At 36.5% G+C, this 21839-nt stretch overlaps 2 protein-coding genes across 4 annotated transcripts; one reads left to right on the forward strand and one right to left on the reverse strand.

The window, feature by feature from the left end:
- Positions 1-192: 192 nt before the first annotated feature.
- Positions 193-11793, reverse strand: hemk1 (HemK methyltransferase family member 1). Of its 2 annotated transcripts, XM_028446239.1 has the most exons (11): positions 11531-11793; positions 10184-10357; positions 8125-8216; positions 7953-8046; positions 7723-7860; positions 5359-5423; positions 5200-5249; positions 4997-5102; positions 1457-1552; positions 1058-1168; positions 193-715 (listed from the first exon to the last, which is right to left on the reverse strand). In XM_028446239.1, the coding sequence occupies exons 1-11, from the start codon at positions 11597-11599 to the stop codon at positions 679-681; spliced, it is 1032 nt and encodes a 343-aa protein (XP_028302040.1). In that variant the 5' UTR covers positions 11600-11793; the 3' UTR covers positions 193-678. The 2 variants fall into 2 exon arrangements, with proteins under 2 accessions (XP_028302040.1, XP_028302039.1); XM_028446238.1 differs by lacking the exon at positions 193-715 and having other exon boundaries at positions 935-1168.
- Positions 6839-21370, forward strand: nprl2 (NPR2 like, GATOR1 complex subunit). Of its 2 annotated transcripts, none has more exons than XM_028446237.1 (11): positions 6839-7050; positions 14879-14970; positions 15078-15246; positions 15331-15439; positions 16204-16340; positions 16586-16683; positions 18076-18112; positions 19076-19169; positions 19248-19365; positions 19445-19587; positions 20427-21370. In XM_028446237.1, the coding sequence occupies exons 2-11, from the start codon at positions 14915-14917 to the stop codon at positions 20492-20494; spliced, it is 1029 nt and encodes a 342-aa protein (XP_028302038.1). In that variant the 5' UTR covers positions 6839-7050; positions 14879-14914; the 3' UTR covers positions 20495-21370. The 2 variants fall into 2 exon arrangements, with proteins under 2 accessions (XP_028302038.1, XP_028302037.1); XM_028446236.1 differs by lacking the exon at positions 6839-7050 and adding an exon at positions 12199-12455.
- Positions 21371-21839: the final 469 nt, after the last annotated feature.

Below are 21839 nucleotides of genomic sequence, written 5' to 3' on the forward strand. Positions count from 1 at the left end.
TATCCATTTTGGGGGAAAAACAAGCATTTTTCACTCTAAAAAGATTAACTCCATCACAATAACATTCATAACACGTTGCTATGTGGATTTCAGATATGGAATATTTTTCTTTGAAATCACCTTAAAGGGGAAAAGACATGACCTTCGAGCTTTTTGTATGTGTGTCTGTATGTGTGTGTGTGCGTGTGAGACAAAACGTCAACTGTGTAGGGAAGTGAAAACCATTCCGTGCGCTTTTTTTTTTTTTTGTTTTGTTTTTTTTCTGCTCAACAATGCCTCCAGCCTGCATCTCAGTCAGCTAGTGGACAAGCAAAGGGGAGGACCGTTCATCAGTGGATTCAGAGAATTACTGAATGATTCCTGGGAGGAGGGTGAGATTCTGAGAGGGAGGCTTCCAGGAAAAGCCTCGGTAATTACCTTCAGCTTTGAGCCTGCTTTTGTGCCATGCACACCGTTTTTTATTGCCATGCGGGGTGGGATGGCAAAATCTATCAGATTAAAAAAAGTACAACAAGTGAGGAGGACATTGTGTGAGATGGCGGAGATTGTGATTTAGAGGTTTGAATCAGTGTGTGTGTGTGCGCGCGCTCAGTGCTTAAGGAGGGTTTGCAAGTGGTGAACACGGCTAAAGCCGATGTAATAGGATCTTGTTTTTTTAGTGCAGATCTAGCTCGTCATTCATGACTCCTCTCTCTGAAGGATGCAGAATCGTGGCCTGAGAAAGAAAAAATGTGTCTGTTAGTGGTTTTACATTATAAATGACAATGTTACAGGAACAAAAGGACAAAGTTAAGCAGCATTTTGAATACATATAAATATAATTACTTAAAATACACACATAGGTCCCCTTTTATTTTAATATGCTTTACATTGCTGTACTCTTAATCATTATATTTATATTTATTAAGTATTTTTTCTTTTAAATCTGGTTATAGAGAAAGAAAAAAAAGTGGTGTCAAATTGCTCCTGAATTACATGATGTTACTGTAAATCCAACACCATGTGAAGCTCCTGCATGTGACATTTGAAGACGCACAAAGAGTGCTTTGACACAGACCTGCCGGTGATGTCGTGCCTTGTTTCTATGTACCGCAGCTCTTCCACGTTCACCTCCACCCACTGTCGAATGAGCGGCGGGTGCCTGGGTTCCACCTCTAAGTAAACACGGCTGCACGGAAAACACCAGAAAACAGATTAAACTTTAATTATCAGCAAGATAGGATTATCTGGAGTGACCTTGAAAAAGGGGGGGGAGCAGTGGCAAACGTCTGTATTCACTGTAAGTCTTTCAGATAGCCGACTCATTAAAGAGGCAACATGATCCATGTGTTTTTCAGAACATGCTGTTCTTGTGACAAGCTGCTCGCTCTGTTAGAAATCAAACCACATGGATTCGTCTGTATGTATGTGTGTGTGTGTGTGTGTACATTGGTTCTATGTAGCTGGAGCCTCTTACCCATGATTTAACAAAATCTGTGGAGCTATCATCAAAATTTGTTTGATCACTTTGAGGCCGTCCACACCTCCATCGAGGGCAGCGTGATCCTCATATCTAAGAAAAGGAAATAAACAAAAACAAAGCACATTTTCCGAAGATATTTTTTTTACTATTAAGGATATATCCTGCACTGGCATTTTGTTCCCAAAATACATTTTAAATTTACCTCCAATTTTTCCATCTTTATAAAGATGCATTTATGTCACATATTTCTAACTCAGTACGGCTATCTACACCTAAAAAAAAAAAAAGGTGTCAGCCAACGTGAGCTTTTGTAAAAACACGTGCAGCTGTTTTAACTAAACAAGTGAAGAGTTTATGTTTCCAATAAAAGTCAGGGTTGTTTTAATCTGATGCATGAGAGGAAATGGTTAATTGAATTTTCTACTAAAAGCACGTGGCATTTACCGTCACTCTCTAGCCTTCACCCTCGGGACACCGTTGCTGATAGTATGCTGCAACTTTAGATATACTCTAGTCGTGTGTGTGCCATGTGGCGCTTTCTGTGCCAGGTTTGACGATTCTTTTCTGTTGCATTTGTGGGTTTAAATGCAATATTGAAAAAATGAGAGCGTGGGTACGATTCTGTCACATGGATTGTTTTTCCTGTGACAAACTGGCATCCAGGGTGCACATGATCAGTCGGTACAGACAATAAATAAATGACGGGTACGATAATATCCATCGTTATTTAAGGTGATAATAATGTCATGGTGACCTGTGGTAATAAAACCCTTTACTGCTGACTAAAGTTCTTTGTTTGAGACTTTTAAATAAAAGAGCAACATATCATGATTCCATCACAGACCTGCACATGAAGCTCCAACTGTGTACATGGACTCTGGATCACTGCAACCTGTGACCTTATCCCTGATTAGATTTATTTTACTCATTCCATGGTTTACATTTAGCATTTGTAATCAGGCAGGGGATGAACTCCAATGACTTAGTGTCAAACTCATCCTGCCCTTTAAAACATCCAAATTGGCCCTCAGGGGAAAGTAAAAAGGGCTGAGAAAAACAGTGTAAATGACCAAATAATTTAGTTGTGGAAAACTCTGTTTTCACGGGAACTTAAGCATGGGAATTTTGGCTATGTTCAAAAAACAGAAACTTTTCATGAGAATTATTTAATGAAATTAAGCAGAAATTGGGATCACTAAACACTTTAAAAAACAAATTTCAACAGCTTTTTCTGGGAAGTAGAACTTTACAGTTATTCAAGTTGAGTTTCATTAAATTTGTCACAAACTCATTGAATTTAAATTCAAATTCAATGAAAAATTTGGAGAGGGTTAGCGGTTTTCCCATGCTTGTATAACACAATGGAAGTCATTTTTACTCTTTACTATTTGTTGAAAGAAACCAACGTTTTCCAAAATCTGACAATATTTCCCCAAATTAAATACATTTAGTCTCTACCTGTCACCTATTGATTGGATATTATATATACTTCATACTTTTATATCATTTATACATGGAAATGCAAAAGAACACTAGTGTGGAAATAGTTTTTTCTATATTTGGCCCCTGAACTAAAATGGCCCCTGTGTTAATGTATCTGCAACCATTGATGTAGCATTAGCTGAACACGAGTGCACAAATGTGAGTGAATTATTAGCTGACGATAATTAATTCAAGCTCATTTTTACAATTTGAAAATCATCCAGTGAATACATTAAGTGCTTACTTATTTTAGACTACATTGTCTTCAGTAATACATCATGTTTGGTCAACTGAAGAAAATTGTTTTCGAATGAAATTTAATTTTAAAAAGCGTGAACTGTGACCATTTCTTTTGTTGAAGCTGAAACGGTGGAAATCGCTGCAGAATGTTGCACAACATTGTTTTTCTTTGTTTAGTCTATCAGTGTTTCTACAATACATAAAATTAATAGTGATCTGTGACTGTAAAGAAACAGGAATCATCTGTTTTTTAATCAGGTAACCAGTTGTAATGCACTGGTGGTGTCTTTGCAGTAGGGGTGAGTATTGGCAACGATGTTGCAATACGATACGTATCGCGATACAGTATTATCGCGATATTCTACCAAGTTAATATCAAAATTAAACGTAGAGATGAAAAATCAAGTTGCTGTTAAGATATTGATCATTCAGAGGACAAATTGAGTCAAAACTATTTGCTTCAAAACATCCTATTTATTATTTATTATTAGTGTTTTTGCACATTTTCACTGAAAAAAAGAAAATGCAGTGTCACTCACTGTCATCATAAAATAAAGTGCAACAAGTTTCTTTTCACTGAAACTACTGTGTAGAAGTCTCAAAGTAACCATGACAACATGATGACGGCATTGTAACAACTGTAAGTGAGAACATTAAGGATAAATCACCCTGAGTTACTGATAATGCACAAAAATAAGAAAACAATATAATTTATCCTATTGTGTCAGTTTAAACACTGATCTGAACAGATTATATGAAAATAAAATGTCTGTGCATACATAAATATTGCAGGCATTACACACTGCCATCATAAAATCAAGTGCATCAAGTAACCATTGCAACACAATGAAAGCATTGTAACCACCACTGAAACATTGCACAGATACACAAAAAATATTGATTAAATATATAATAAACAACTAATAATTTTTTTTAAATTGATTTTTTAAATTAAAAAAATCCATTTAAAATCGGCACCCAAAATATCGCGATATATCGTGAAATTGTTTTTTTTTTTTCCTTCACACCCCTACTTTGCAGAAATGTTTTTAAAGGTCATTAGGTGTATTAGGGCCCCATTAAAATTAAAAATCAAAGTCTGGGCACTAAATTAAGTTGTATCTTAATGAAATTGTAATTTTACGAGATTAAAGTCATAATATTTAAAAATTCAAGTCGTAAAATTTTGAGGTTAAAGTTATAATATTTTGAGAATAAGATTGAAATACAAATAGGTGCTTCTCTGTGTTTCGGTCACTCGTGCTTTATGGAGAATGTGGGGCATTTAGGGATATTATTATTTCCCTTTAGGTTTCACACGTGGCAAAATACTGAGCCTTTTGACCCATTATTGTCACCACATCGTTATCAGGTCAAAGACTTTAAACGCAGACATTTGCGTTTGTTGTGACTAAAGAACCAGACTGCTTTGGAGCAAATAGCCTCCTTTGTGGAGGAGGAACAGGCTGAAATGGTCGACTTCAGGGCTATCGCTGTTAGTTACGTTCACTTCAACAGGGAATTCTGAGCGCTATACCATTACGAGTTTTTTTTCAAATTATTCTCCAAAAAATGACAACCATTCTCAAAATATTCTGACTTTAATCTAAAAAAATTACAACTTTATTCTCATAAAAATACAACTTTATTCTCAAAATATTACGACAATCTTGTAGTGTTAAAGTGTTGCAGATATTTAAACAAGAAGGTCTTATTGAACCAAAGTCTACAATATTAAATAAACAATTAGAAGTTAAATGGTATTTTTCTTTATAGGGTGTAAAAAAATGAAAAGTGTTTTAGTTACCGTACCTAAATATTTCAGGCTCCAAGGTGGACATGTCGTCAGAGAACAGGTATGGAGGATTACTGACCAATGCAACAGCAGGGTCACAGATACTCAACAAAGCTTCTCCATCTGATGAAAAACAGTAAAAAAAAAAAAAAAATAATAATAATATCTTTATCATCCTAGACACCTTCAAAAATGCTTTAACCAATAAAGTAGGACTGACCTTTCATTATATCCATGTTATGAAGCTTGATTCTGTCTTGAACCCCTAACCTGTGGAGAGAAGCTTTATATTCAAATATAACCATCTAAAAAAACCCAAAAACCTTATAAAACTGAATTCTTTTCAGCGATGGGTGTAAATCAGTGGCACATTTACTACCTTAATGCATTCTCCCACGTTAGATCTACTGCCTCCACACTTTGATCCAATGCAACTGCTTTAAGCTGGAGGGAAAAGGAAACAGACTCGCTCAATAAAAATAAAAAAAAACATTTTTCTTTTTCATTTCATTTACATAACTGGCCTCATGGAGTTTCTGTGATTAGTTACAATTACACAATACAAATTGCCTTAATATTTGTTTGAAAAAGAGGTCTAATTATTCATAAATTTGATATTTTTTTAAATTTATATATAAAGTACTACACTACAACTTTTTATCCACAACCATGAAATTTTGCTATTATGAATGCAACTCTGTCAAAGACGATGTGCAAAGTCCGCAGACAAAATAAATACGAAAACAACAAAAAAGCAAAAACGTGCCTTTTGTTTGACAAACATTCCAGATTTGGTCCTAAAAAAAAAAGTAAACATTTCACCATCAGCAAATACTCAAGTGTATTCAACGCAACTGACTTCCCTTCCTTTGTTGTTGCAACACGTTACATGTTGTTTAAAGCTGTATTTTAATTTGAACTACTAAACAAATCAAACTTGGAGTGTTCCACAAACACAATACTATTCTCTTGTAATGTGACTTGCAAATGGCTCATTTAATGTAAATGAAACTTGGCTATAACTAATAATATGTGCACACTTTGTGATGCAGGACGGAATAAATAAGTCACTTAATGCAAATATACTGTATATATGCTATAAATGCTATTTATTTATTTTTAACCATGGTAGAGTTGGTCCTCTGCATCTGAATACACCATAAACACACAACAATACTGTAAACGCTAACATCTCATATAATAAATATATATATATATATATATATATATATACAGTATATATATATATATATTTTTTTTTTTTTTCTCTCTCCAGGATTTGCAAAAATCACTGACTTAAGTCTTTGGTCACTCCACATGTGGATTATGATCTATTAGATTAGCATTCGATCATAATTCCAGCTGTGCTGCACTAAAAACATTATTTAAGGCAATGTTTTATTTACTTTGAGTCCTATGTCAAGAAATTGCATTCAGTTTAAATTTAGATATATATATACAGTCATGGACGAACGTATTGGCACTCCTCGAATTTTTCCACAAAATGCACCATTTCTCCCAGAAATAGTTGTTTTTGTACATGTTTATTTCCTTTACGTGTATTTGAAAAAACACAAAAAAGTAGAAGGAAAAAGAAAATATTTTACACAAAATAAAAAAATGGACCTTTGACAACAGTGGATAAATCCATTTATTTCAAGGATGTTTATCCACCATTCTAACTATTCATTCATATTACATATTAAATGAGTCTTCAATCAGTTTGGAGTATGAACAGAATGTGACCGTGAAGTGACGCGCATGCACAGAAGAGATCTGAGGTGAGACGTGACCCCACAGACACGTACGGTGTTTATGGAAGTAAATATGGAGGTGTCCAGTGTAGGACTGTGTGTCTGTGTTGGAGAAATGTTCTTTCCAACAGAAGTCAGCACCTCATAACTTTAAGGAGAGTGAAAAAGAGAGTAAGGTTCATCGCTCTAGCCGTTTGCTGTGTGATGGTTGCTATATTTCTACAGCAGAGCGTTTGGATGGTGATGACTTCGGAGTCGGATAGAAAGTGCTTGGACCGTCGAGACTGACTGCAGTCGTATTTCAAAAATTATATCAGGTACGTATCGGATTTAGGACCTCAAATGAAAGTGACCTGGGTGGGATTTCAAAAAATGAGAATTGTGCCATTCAGACTGTCTTTAACAGATCTGATACAGGTCGCATATGGGCATAAATATGGGATTTGGGTCACACAGTGAACGTAGCCACACACAGACAAACAACACAAAGGTTGAGTCAACTTTTATACATTGGAACTGGCTTTAGGTGTGATTTCTATATTGCCAACACCTGATACTTGCCACAGTTCAGTTTAAACAAGCATCACATGCATGAAATAAAAATTATTTATCCAGTTTTAACAGGGTGCCAACAATTTTATCTGGTCCACTTTATTTAAACTGTCTGCATTCTTCTGCTTTTTTGTGTTTTTTTTAATCAAATACACAAAAAACCATTGTAATTGCAACTATTTCTGGGAGAAATGGTGTAAATTCGGGAAAAGTTCCAGGGGTGCCAACACTTACATCCATGACTGTAGGGGGTTTCATGTCTGTTAAGTCTTTTGCAACAAAGATTGTGAATGAATGGGATTGTAGTGTATGAGCTCGGTGATGGACTGGCATCCATAAAGTGTCAGATCTAACCTCCCACACGGTGATGTTTTCAAATGAAATTCTCAATGAAACGTGGCACAATATCTATGTCATCTTAGAAAGTTGAAATTCACCTGAGGCAGACTCTTCAGCAGACTAAGGGAAATAGCACCAGACCCACATCCGACTTCTATGAACGTCCTTTGAGTGTCTGCGATCACTGCGACTCCAGGTGTCGTCTGCAGATCTGTGAGCACCAGTTCAACCAGCTCCTGCAGAGAGGATAGGAAACGTCTGTGTCAGCAATGGTTTGGTTCTTATGGCACGTTTAATACATGAACAGTCTGCTTTGGTGCTCTTCGACCTCGGTTTCCGGTCTCGGGATGAAAACAGGTGGCTTCATCTTCAGCGTTATATCTCTGAAGTCCCACTCTTCAATCACGTACTGCACAGGAACCCTGTAACCGACATTTCATTATGCAAATACACACAAAAACGTGACAGATACCTACTCAGAACAGGATTCTTGTACTTGCCTGGACAGACGTTTAGTGCAGAGCTCCCACACCTGCTCCATTTGTTCCCTGCTAAGAAACTCAATCAACTTCTCCTGTTCCAGACTTTGTATCTGGATGAAGCAGAGAAACAGATATGGGTCATTCCATGTCATGTCAACACATTTTCAGGACATCCCACGCACTTCGGTCTCAAAGAAATTGGAGATTTTTACCAGTGAAATACCTCAAATTTGGGGTCCAAAATAAAAATGAAGAAGTTGCATAGAGAAAATAATATTTTATATCCCAAGAAAGAGTAACCTACCATCTATAACTATAAAATAGAGGTGTCCCGATCCGATATTAGCCTGAAAACAGATTCAAATTTCCGAATTTTTTTTTTAAATTTTTATATTCAATTGTAGAATACTGTCGATATTATGTAACCAACTGGTTAACAATAAATCAAGTCAGTTTTTTCTCAAACCTACTGTTGCTGACTATTGTTCTCTGTTTGAGTAACATCATTGGTCAAGCCTTTTCTAACATTCCACACTACAAAATAAGTATTTTTTTTTCATTAAAGAAAAGAGAAAGGGGAAAAAAATGTTAAAAATATATATACATATATATATATATATACACATATATATATAGTATGTATTAGGATTTAGGGATAATCGTAAGGCAGTTAAAAATCGATTCATAGGTATCACGATTCACATCGATACTGTGAAAATTGAATCGCAGTATTTTTTAACCAGCAGAGAGCGCTATCCAGCAGTGTTGGCGGCGGGCGGAATCTGCCAATACTTTCTTTCTGGCCGCCTTCTATTTTTCTATTAGCTCTGTCTGCTAGCGTAGCATCTCTTCTTCACTGCAAGATATCTGCATGCCAACCGACCACTGGGTTACCAGCGCCCTCTGTTGGTCCAAACAAATATCTGACCTAAATACAGTGAAATTACTTTTTTTTTTTAAAGTCCAATTGTTAAGGCACAAAATACATTTTCAGTTGCACTTCAAAAAAGAACTATTATGCAGTTTTGCATTGTTTACTATAGAACCAGAATTTAAATTAATAGGCTTCTTCTTCATTTGTATTATTCCTTTATTTATTTCATTCAAGATTTATTTTTAGTTAAATTGCATTGTTTTGAATAGTTTATCAAGGGATTCTTTTGACAATGAAAAATAAAAGGAAAACAGTATAGTTTTTTTTATAGTTTCCCCCCCCAAAAAATTAAGGAATATTTTTCAGTCATAATTTTTCTACAGTCCCATTTTGTAAAATAAATCGTGAGAGAATTGTATCGGGAGTTGAGTGAATCGTTACATCCCTAGTATGTATGATTAATGCTGTTTTCGGTTCAATATTGGTATCGGCCAATACGCAAGGCTGCGATATCGGTATCGTATCAGAAGTGAAAAATTTGGATCAGGACATTCCTACTATAAAACAAAGCAGAGATCAGATTTTTTTCTTACATTCCCACATGCGGTTATGGGCCAAAGAAAATTGTTTAAAAAAAAAAGTATTTTTTTCAGATTTCAATAGGCTATCACCCAAGAACCAATGTATATATGTGACTAATCATTAGTGATGTGAACAGTCTATGTACATAGATCAAAACTTATCAAATTACAGGGCGCTGAGGCAAATGCTAAGTTGTTTACTGAAGGCCCAAATATGTTCCAGCCCCAAATCCCGACAAACCTTTTTCCAAATTTGAGGGGCTGACATGTCCACCAGATAGGATGTATAGCAGATGTTTTTGTATATTCTGAGAGAATAGGTGGAGCTATATTACTATACCAAATTTTAGTTTCCTATGTGGTGTAGTTCCTGAGTTGTTGGAGGCTGAAAATGGAAGAAAAATAAGAACGCTTGAAAATCAACAGATACCCCCCTCACTAAATTGGCCATATCTCAAAATGTATTCATCCAATCAAACTAGAAATTTACAGTGTGCCTATTGAATAATCGCGGAAAAATTGTCAGAATTTGGGCCATGTGAAATAACATGGAATGAGCCATTTGCGACAATACTTACAGTTATTGCCATGAGGTTAGTAGTTGCTGCAGACTAAAACTCACAGTTTTTGCTCCGAGGAGATGAGCGATGATGTAGTGGCTGGACATACGAGGCTCTGTCACACCTCTTTGTTCAAAGCATCTCCTCCACAGATCCACTGCCTGCAGTGCTGTGATGCTGGCTGCAGGTAAAGCCGGAGCGCTGCATCTACGCACAGCATGGCAGCTCAATGGGCTCTTAAAGCACAGATGGACAAAGAAATATACATAGAACTGAGAGGAAAAGACGTACGTCCACACATCATTCATCCTATACAGCAAGATTTATATGATATTGGTAGTCTGTTTCTCTGTGTTAAAACACAAGCCTTTTGTTCAGAGCATTCACATACAACACATACAAATAGAATATTTTTCCCACTCCCTAACACAGTGCAGGGATAAGCAAAAGAAAAGCTGACGATGGATTGTTGGGTAGATGGAAATGTTAGATTTCAGTGTTTTACACCGTCTTCGTACCTGCATGTTGCAATACAAACTAGTTCACCGTCATTCCCAGACCTTCAATGCTAGATATCAGTATAAATATGAAGAGTTGCAAATAGGCAAAACATTTCCAGTAAATTTCCACTTGAACTTATGCTGGCAAATTTTGGGAATAATCAAAAATATTAACTTTTCACAGGAATTTTGTATTGGAATTAACAAGAAATAATGAATAATTTAAAAAAAAACTGATGCTGATATTTTAGATGAAGTTTCATTAAACAAAACTAACAACTTTAATGGCTAAAGAGCTTCCCACAACAACATGCAAGTGCTTATAACTAGGTGTGTCCCGATCCAATATGGATATCAGATATTGGTCCGATATCAGACTGGGTCTAAAATCTCCGATATAAGTGCTCTGACATTTCAGGGTCTTATAATTTTATTTTTTATTTATTTTATTCAATTGTAGAATATTGTCGATATTATGTTAAAGGTTAAAATGTACGTAACCAATTGGTTAATAATAAACAGGGCAGTTTTTCCTCATACCTACTGTTGCTGACTATTGTTCTGTGTTTGAGTACCAAAATGTAAATGTGAAATATAAATGCTCAATGTAAATATAAATCCAAATGTTAAATTGGTCGCCAAGTGTACAGCTAAATGTTTAGAAATGTTTATCGGCTGGCGCTGACCTGCCCACTTTGTATAATTTCAAAACATTTAGCTTTATACTTGGCAATCGATTTAACATTTAGGTTTAGATTTTACTTTTAAATTTAGATTTAGCTTTTACATTTAGATTTATTTTTCATGTGTACTGAAAAACATGTGAAAATTGTTGCTATATTTCTGAGACAAATCTCTCCCCATAGTAAAGACAGTGACAGTGAGTTTTCATCCAGTCTGGAATGTTACCTTTCCATTGGCTCTGGTCCATAAAAGCTGTGTGCAGCAGCCTCTCCACATGGTCCACATGGTCAACATAAACACCGCATATTCACTCACACATGCTGTTGGCTCATGACATATCAGCAACACGACAAAACCTCCCCCATCTTATCAGCACACACTGGTGTTTACAGCACTGTGTGGAACACAAAGGCATGTAAGTGTCAAGAGTGGATCTTAGGTCAACACTTTACTGTATTTCCCCTGCCACGTGACTAGAAGTGACGTAAAATACATGCGGCGCAGGCGCGCAACACTGATCATTGCGAATGCTGTTGCATTGCCGTACAGTAGGAATAATTACAACTCTCAATGAGGTGGACACGAATAGGAACAATATTTTAAGCTATATTGACACGAAATACGTAACAGATAGTGTAAGTAATAGTAAGTTAAAGTTTTTATGTTATAAAAGCTTGTAATGTTGCCTGTTTATCCTGGCAGGAAGCCTCCCAGTAAGGAATCCTGTCTATCAAAGACCCAAGAGGTCAAGATTACCACTTTTACTTCAATCCTCGTACTTCACACCTTCAAAATATTTCCTGTAGTGTATGTAAATTGTATTTTTTTATTATTATTTTTTTTCCGAGTTTATGCAACTCTTAAAAAAAAGAAAACTTCTATTAACGGGAGGAAGTTCCGAGGTGTTCGTGAAGGCACCATTATTGTTGTTCCCGGTGTGTGCTTGTTTTTGTCGTCAGCCTTAAAACGTTAAAAGTCGGCGTAGGTCGTTGTTACATTTGTAGTAAACTTTACACAGGGTGGACATTTTTAAATCAATGAAGTTATCGTGAGGTAGGAGCGTTCAGCAACCATGGGCTTGGACAGCCGAATAGAGTGCATGTTTTTCAGTGAGTTTCATCCCACTCTGGGTCCAAAGATTACCTACCAGGTGAGTGTGTGCACTGCACGTTGTTACAGATCACGTGGTGTCAAATATACGGTTAACGGGCCACACGTGGCCCAGGAGATTCCAGTTTTACACGTGCGATGATTTTTGGTGTGAAGTTGGAAGAAAAATGAAATAATGCTTGTATATTTTGTAATTGAATGCCCTTTTGACACAACATTATTTAAATAAGATATATAAAATAGAGTTAAAAAAAAAAAAACCGTAAAACTTTTGTGTTTCTATTGTATTTGGACACTTTTTAAATGATAATGCCAGATATACAGTAGCTGTTATAGAGCATGGCTCCACATTTGGACAATTGTAGTCTATTGGGTTATTTAACAGAAATTTAGTATGCATATTTTAGAATAAACAATAGAATGAATCCAGAGTTCAGGCACGAGGATGACATCTAGAGGTGGAACGATATATGAAGTTCACGTGGCCAGACGATATACAAATAACGATAAGATACGAGATGATATTTTTGTAAAAGTGAAAAAAAACGACAAAAAAGAAATTGAGATTGAAAATTAACCATGTTTTTACTTGATTAACTTTGAGCATACTTGCATAAATATATTGTTGGTATAGCCAAGTTATTGTTAAAAAAAACAAACAAACAAAACTTATAGTATTGTTAATCGTAATAATAATAAATAGGATCAGTTTTCTATTTAAAGTGCCACAATTAACACCACATTATGTCATTCTTCAAAATATATTCCTGTCTGTGCATAAACTTTGCAAGTTTTTTTTTTATTTTTTTAAAACATTAAACTGGAACGATCTACACAGCCCATATTTTACACATGGACATGTTCTTTTTCCAACAGTATTAGCATGTTTATATTTTCTGGCAGCAATTGAGACAATTTGGATATTGACTATGGCTGTGTTCGAAATGACATACTAAGATACTGCTCAAACTAAATCTGATGTCAAAGTGAGTACGTAGTGCATTCACATTAGATAGTATGCAAAGATTGAGTACACAACAAATACCCGGATGTGTAGTATATCTGGACATTTCCTAAGTATGCACGGTGGGCATGATGCGGAATGTCAAATCGTCTTGGAACCGGCTTCAAGCTAAAAGATAAACATCCCCTGTTCATCCCATTTTTTAGCACAATGGCGGATCTCCAAAAATCTCTGAAATATGTTTTCCGTGAGATTCATGGATCAAATGACCACATGATGATATTCAATTCAACTTCACTTATTCTACTTGATCGCTTAAAATGTATTCAGAATTTTCAAAGATGGTGAATTAACAGAGATATTTAGCCTCAGTGTGCTTCTGATTTTTGTCATTGTAGGTTTGAAATGCATTTTGGGAAACTTGGAACAATACTTTAGTGGGAGCGGTCACCATACTAATCATACTACTACTACTAGTATATAGTAGACAGTATATACCAGTGTCACGGTCTGAGTTTATCTTGTATTGAGATTGATTATGAGCATGCGCGCTACCGGAAAATACATTTTTGCTAGTTCCGCTGTAAGTTTAGCTACTTCCGCCATGCTAAGATTGAAAATTCAATTTCAAAGCTAATGTTATATGATGTGTGCTGAATGGCTCCTTTTCTTGGGGAAAAATGTACAACTGTTCGATGTACGAGGCAGGAGAGATTCCAACGTCACAAAGAAATGATAGACAGGTTCATCTTCTTCACGGTGAACAGGGTAATTTATTTTCCAAAAAAACATGATTATAATATACAATGCAATATAAAACTGTTTACCGAATGTAACTTTACAGTAATAAGCTGTTGTATTCATATAAATCTCATCATGACAATCATCTTTTCTTTTTTTATCATTTGTCGATTTTTTTATTAATGCTTGACTGATTTGATGTTTTAAGCATTTTTTTTTTAAATCGGTAAAGCAATCTTTGTGCATGGCTAATCCAGCACGGGTACATCTCAGTACGTAGCAGTCACACACTGAGATTGTAAGAGAATGTCAGTACGGAGGCAAACTCAGACTGTGACACTGGTACTCATTGAGTGTGTAGTGTGTACTATAGCGTACAGTACGTTAGTATGCGATTTTGAACACCTGTGTCTCCTGCAGTCGAAAACTTAGGTTCGATTGGCACAGATGTAGCAGGGATGGAAGGGTATGCTTCACCCCCGCACTAATGCAGTACCACTCCTACCATTGTTGATATATCTTCTTGTGATGTTTTTCACCACCAAAGTAGTTCACTCATTCACACTCAGATACACAGAGCATTGGGACAGACCTGCCATGCTAGAAGCTAGTCGGCCATTGGGAGCCACTTAGGGCTTGGTGTCTTGTCTAAGGACACTTCGGCCCATAGGAAAATGATTTTTTTTTTGTACGAAACCAACAGTATTATGCGTCTCTCTTGGGGGAAACATTCTCATCTGATCTCTGTGTTTTTGCAGGTGCCAGAGGAGTATATTTCCAGGGAGCTCTTCGACATGGTTCAGGTTTATATCATCACCAAACCAGAGCTTCAAAATAAATTAATAACAGTGTAAGTTCTCTGACGCCCGTTCTTCTTCTACATTATGTTTTGCACATGCCTTTTGTTTACAGTTAAATTGATTCAACTTTCTCACCTTCATGCTTGTGTGTGTGTAGCACTGCTATGGGAAAAAAGCTCATCGGCTGTCCCGTGTGCATCGAACATAAAAAGTACAGCAGAAACGCCCTCCTGTTTAACCTCGGCCTAGTGTGTGACGCCCAGACCAACACGTGTGTCCTCGAGCCGGTCGTCAAAAAGCTGTCTGGTTACCTTACGACTCTGGAGGTAGGGACCAAAGCAAAGTGGCTTGGGCTTGTTCTTATCCATGTGGCCATGTTACGATTTTAATTCTTTCTTGTTGTGCTGTAGCTGGAGAGCAGCTTTATATCCAACGAGGAGAGCAAGCAGAAACTCCTACCCATCATGTCAACACTGCTCGAGGAGCTTAATGCTAAAGGAGCCTGCACCTTACCCATAAGTAGGAGTATTTTCATTTTATTATATATCAGACATGGACAGTGAAGGCCTAATTGATCATTTATTTGGAGATCATTTGCTTGAAACAAAAATGTAAAAGGTTGAAATTGCAGAAAGAGAGGTTTTTTTTTTTTTTTTTTCTTACTGTGATTTCTTGTGTTTGCTCCCCAAATACTCCACCAAAGTGACTCGGACTGAAAGTCATGCCAAAACAATGGCGGATGTTTATTTTTAATGTGTACACATAAAGATCCGATTCGATCCAATTACGGAGACTATACCGGGAACCAACAACAGCAAATCACTGTCCTCCTTATCTGGTGAAGAATGACAAGATATCCCGCAAAGAATTAAGGAAAAACACTTCAATGCATCCGTTTACAGGACTCCACATCCCACAATGCAATGCGCGCAAATTTCAAAAGTGATTACAGTGGAGATGAAAACAAATTTTAAGCAGCAATATAAACCTTTACATCTTTTTTCAAGCAAGCGATTTTCAATGTATTGATCTGTATGAGGTTTACATTGGCTTTAAAGCTATGTATACCAAACCAGTTAAACCATATTACACTTTAACAGTTACATACTGGGGGTATTGGTTAGATTAATATTCTGTCAAATTGCATTGAATCAATAAGAGTTTTTAAATGTTCCAAAATCTTCAAAAAGAAAAGATAAAAGCAAGAGTAGATTTGAACCATTATGTTTGATTATTGTTAAACAGAACATTTTTGAAACCTCTCCCGTTTTTTTTGCCTATAGATGAATCCAACACCATCCACTTAAAGCTGATTCAGCTCCGTAAGGACCCGCCCATCGTCCAGGAGTACGATGTGCCAGTCTTTACCCAGTGTAAAGACCACTTCATCAAATCTCAGTGGGATCTAACTACTCAGCAGGTAAGTTGGGATTCTCAGAAACATGTGGCCCATATAAACATCTATCTCCTAGGATACAGTAGGTAAAGAGCGGTGAAATGGGGCTTGCAATTTATTTCTATCAATCTATGTGTACAAATGAGGCTTAAACCATGTAGAAAGCCATTTTAGCTGTAAGATAAGTGTGTTATCACTGCATTAAGGACTACTTAAAAATGTGCTGGGTATTACAGGCCTGTAACCACATGTTGTTATTGATGCTGTAGATCTTGCCCTTCATTGATGGATTCAGACACATTCAGAAAATTGCTGCTGAAGCAGATGTGGAGCTGAATATAGTTCGTATTGCAGTGCAGAATCTTCTGTGAGTATCAACGAGACTGCAAAGAAATATCTTTGACTGGTGTTGTAATTCAGATTAATAACACAAGTACAGTCCTTGTCAGAAGTATGTATTCATTCATATAGTGGGAGCTTAAGTAGAGTGGCCAATTATAGGCAAATGATTATCTCAGTACATAATCTATCTATCTATCTATAAATACAAGGAACGTCTGCGTGTGTGTTTGAAGGTTGGACGTTCAAATAGGTGTACATATACTGTACTCTGTAGTGTTATAAAGAGGTATGCTAAGTAAAATAGCGTGTGCGATTTCCCTGGTATAATTCTACAGGACACGTGCGTGATAAATTGATAAATAAGGTTTGCACCAATGTTTGCATAAGCAAATGGATAATAAATGTCATCCCCTGTCCTTAGACCCTCCTTCAGCAAGGAAAAACTCAAAAAACTAAGGTGCGATTGTTTGCGGAGAAATGTGCATGTTTCGTTGTTCGCTTTGAGCACAGCACCTGCCATTGCCCGCCAATAACTTCCAGAACCTATTCGAGTCTATTTTGAACTTCCGTTATCGCAACTCTCTCTCTAAACGGCTCTGTGTGCGTGCGGCATGTACACATCCAAGGTGCGCATTAGGTTTTGAACACGTGGTGAAAATATCAGCGTTTATGATGCTGTGTTCATAGAGAAATGTGCATGTTTACACGGACTTTGCGAACATGTGTTCACAGTACAGAGCCAGAGAATATGCGGACGCCCTTCCCCCCTCTCATGTCTGGTCTAACCCGCGTTCAGATTAATTATAAAATAAACGTTTAGTAACACCAAATACGTCAAAAGTAATGGATGCACAAACTAGGGCTAAGCGCATGCTGGCAAAAAACTTTCAGGTCGACCACAAACACACACACACGCAGACGTTCCTTGTATTTATTTATAGATAGATAGATTATGTACTGAGGTCTGTTTGTGGACCAGATGATAGCACCATTGCTAATCCAATGCTAAAAAGCTGCCTAACTACAAACAATGCTCTTCACTCAGTTATTGAAAATGTCAAGATATACAAATCTAATTTATATTGTTAGTTTTGGTGCTTTTTGGCCTCAAACATAATTGTGTTTCATGGCAAAACACTTGATGGCTCTTTGTTGAGCTTGACATATTTCAGCCAGTAATCTTTCAAAAGTATAGACTCAACATCAGGGAGCTCACCTATATTTAGCATCTCGGTGCATGTGAAAGTTGGATCGTGAGTGTGAGACATATCTAGTCTTTATTTGTCAGTAAGTTATTTACATCCTTGCTACTGTTGATGTGATGTCATGCAACACAGCTGCTTGTGTGTTGCACTGTAATGTTGTGTGTTTTTCTTTTAAACATGCAATTAAAATACACTTATTTCTTTCCTTTCAGGTATTATGGTGTAGTTACGATGGTGTCAGTATTCCAGGTAAATAAACAATTATAAAACAGGATTTTTTTTACTTTTTTTTTGCTACAGTTTTGCCTCTGTAGTGTGTTGAGAGAGTAATGAATGCAGTGAAGCTAAACCAGTTTGAATTGTAATATGTAAGCAAAGAGCATTTTGCTTCCTAACAATAATGTGGCATTGAGTTTAAGGCTAATATGTTAAGGTTTCATTTATTCAGACAACTGTTTTTCAGGAAATTTACTTTGATCCCTTGACATGTTTCGACTGTCAACGGCCAGTCATCTTCAGAAGTGTCTGCTGAATTTTGAATTCGTTTTAAAATAATCAACAGACATTGTGAAACTACAATAAAATGAAATGACCAGACAACAATCAATAGCCGACTAATAAGATTAAACGTATAAAACACAAAAACTGCATTGAATGGAGGTTATTAAAAAAAAAAAAAGATTTATACATTTTAACAAACCTTTTATTTTAAACAGATGCCTTTGTGGAAAATAAATTAAGTTCCAATTGTGCAAGATTTGGTCTCTTCCTTTTTAAGTTTATACATGAGATGTTTACTGTATGTAAGGGAACTAATAACTTTTACTTTGAGGACTATTTAATTGAGCTACTTCTGACTTGTACTTCAGTATTTTATGTATGACTTAGGTGTACTTCTACTTGAGAAGGTTATATCAGTACTCTTAACACCTCTGATAATATGCTCCATATTATTCAAAAAGAAGACACAAAGATCTTGCTGGAGTTATTACATGGAAGTCAAGCAAACATCAAAGCGATCAGCAGACACCTCTGAAGAAGACTGGCAGTTGAAACATGTCAGGAGATCAAAGTAAATTACCTGAAAAACAGTTGTCTGAATAAATGAAACCTTAACATATTATTCAAAAATAACTTGCTGAAATGATGAGTTTACGGCTGTAATTTTTGTATCACGTGTTCTAAATGTGTTGTGTTGTTACGTTCTTGCAGTATTCTAACGTGTACTGCACTACCCCCAAAGTCCAGAGCCTCATAGATGACAAGTCCATTCAGGAAGAGTGCCTTAGCTATGTCACTAAGCAGGGTGAGTAAGGGTCACAGAACCACACGCTAGTAGTATTCATCTGTTTATTCAAAAAAAATTTGATTCTCTCACAATTAGGCCAAAAACGTGCCAGTCTTAGGGATGTGTTCCAACTGTACTGTGGTCTGAGTCCAGGAACCACAGTGCGGGACCTTTGCTCTCGCTATTCTCTGCAGCTTCAAAGGGTTGATGAGAGGTCATGATCAATTATCTTGTCCAAACACTTGACATGTGAGGTCAGAGCGACATGGCAATGGTCATGTGTTTGCTTTCAGGAGGCTGATCCAGTTCGGGCTGATGAAGTCACTGATCCGACGGTTGCAGAAGTATCCGATGAAGGTTATGCGAGACGAGAGAAGCCGTCCACCTCGACTCTTTACAGGCTGTCACAGTTACGATGAGATCTGCTGCAAAACAGGTACGTTGTCCAGCTGTATGTTAAGTTGAGGTTTGATTTATTCAGACATGGTTTTTTGGGAATTTTAATCTCCTGACATGTTTCGACTGTCAACTGCCAGTCTTCGTACGATTCTTTTGAAATGCGAAAAAATACCTAACTAGTCTTTTACTATGGTCTACTGCTGGTGGTCATTCATATACATTAATGTATATAAGTCCCTCCTTCATCCTATAGACCCCTATACAAATGGGAAGCAATCGCCGAGTGCGCCCAGCCAATTAGCTTTGACTTCCTGTTTTTTAGACTGTCAATCAAAGTGAATGCAGAACTGTGCACGAAAACAAGGCCGCGCGTCACAAAAGCAAACGGGTAAATGTGATTTTGGCTCTTACCTGACCCATAGACCTAAATCAATGCAACCCGATGCGACCTTGTTATGTTCTGTGATGGGCATGCAGAAAAGTAGAGGCGTGGCTTCTGGTAGATTGGGAGAGGCAGTGGGAGGAAGTGATGCTGTTTAGGGCGGGACATCGAGATGTTTCTCAGAAACTCCAGATAGCAGCTTTAAGTTGAGGTTTCGTTTATTCAGACAAGGTTTTTCAGGAAATTTTTATCTTCGTCAGGGGAGTTCTGCTAATTGCCTTGGATGGTTCCTTTGAAGACTGGCGGTTGACATTCGAAACATGACAGGAAATAAAAAATTTCCTTGTCTGAATAAACTAAACCTCAACTTAACGTACTATTCAAAAAGAAGACAAAATGAATCTTGCTGGCACTATTATATTTTCCAGCTCTTCTGAAATAGATAACTGACCTCAGAAAAACCAAGTGTGCTTACAATTGTTCCAAACTTTCAGGGACGAGTCACCAGGAGCTGGACGAGCGGCTGGAAAATGATCCAAACATTGTGGTTTGCTGGAAGTGACGATTCAAGCCTTTAGACGGGAAAAGATGCCTTAAACAGAAAAGGCCTTTTTCCAGAGAAGAGTTCAAGTCAACTCGTTTTGTATACTTTCTTAGATTTTTTAAATATTAACAAAATTTCATCAAGAGCTTGTGTTAGTCATAATGACTATGTACAAAGGTGAAGTCTATAATTATACAAAAATGTCTATCATAAATTCTGCATATTTGTAAGAAATGTGTCTGAGTGGGCGGAGTCTATAAATCCATACATCATGTTTGGCTCCTGCAGTGGTTGCTGTGGCCTAAGTGCCATTGTAGGTTGTCTAACAAACAAGAAACTCATAGCTGGATTTCAAACCGTCAACAAGTCTGAACGTGACCTTAAGCAAGGCAGGGATTTCCATTTGAAGAGTTAATACTGTGCACGACGGCTTTATGAAATACATTTAAAAAATGTTGAAGTCTAAATGTACTTTTTTATTTGTATCCTGTCACTTGTTGGGTCTGGATTCAAAAAGTGCCTGAGTACAGACTAATAGATGCCCTATCATCCTCACAAATTTTGCCCAGAAAGACGGTGTGTACTTCAAGATTTTATTTTATTTTCATATTGCAAAAAAAAAAAAAAAAGTCTGCACTTTTACATAAGTTATCAAAGTTAAATTATCAAAATTGCTCAGTTATCTCTTGTACCTCTGAATACCATTGGCTTATAAATAAAATACTTCACATACATAATACTGGCTCATCTCCGAATGTGCAATGTAAAGAATATTTACAGCTGTACTATACTAGATGTGAAAATTATTCTGTATTATTTTATAATCACCTACTATTTACCATTGCTGTCTTTTATCTCAAACTATTATACCAATAAAATAATACATTATTAGAATCAGTTTTATTTCCAGGTATAGTTTACAACAATGATTCTCAACTGGTGGGTCGGGACCCAAAAGTGGGTTGTGGACCTGTACTGAGTGGACAGCTGGTCAAAAATAAACAAATACTTAATGTCTCTCATGTTGGACTTGTCTTTTATCTTGAAAGAAACTTTTCTATTCACAGGCATGCTGTGAAATGCATGTTGCACATGAAAATATATAGATTAATATTATATATGTGTGTTTTGTACAGCTATTTTTGGAAAACTAAACTTGTTGAATTCTAAAAATGACCTTGGCAAAATATGGGTCCCAGGGTGAGATCAGTTGAGAACTGCTGGTTTACACAATTGATGAGTTTGTTTTTTGTTGGATTGGTGCAACAATTAATTTTTTTTAAAGACAAGAAAACATGGACAACGTTAACTTGCAAATACCAGTAGCAAAATAAAATGTTACTAAAACATTTTACAAGGAGAG

The sequence above is a fragment of the Gouania willdenowi genome, chromosome 5 (assembly GCF_900634775.1).
Source record: "Gouania willdenowi chromosome 5, fGouWil2.1, whole genome shotgun sequence".
Lineage (NCBI taxonomy): Eukaryota > Metazoa > Chordata > Actinopteri > Blenniiformes > Gobiesocidae > Gouania > Gouania willdenowi.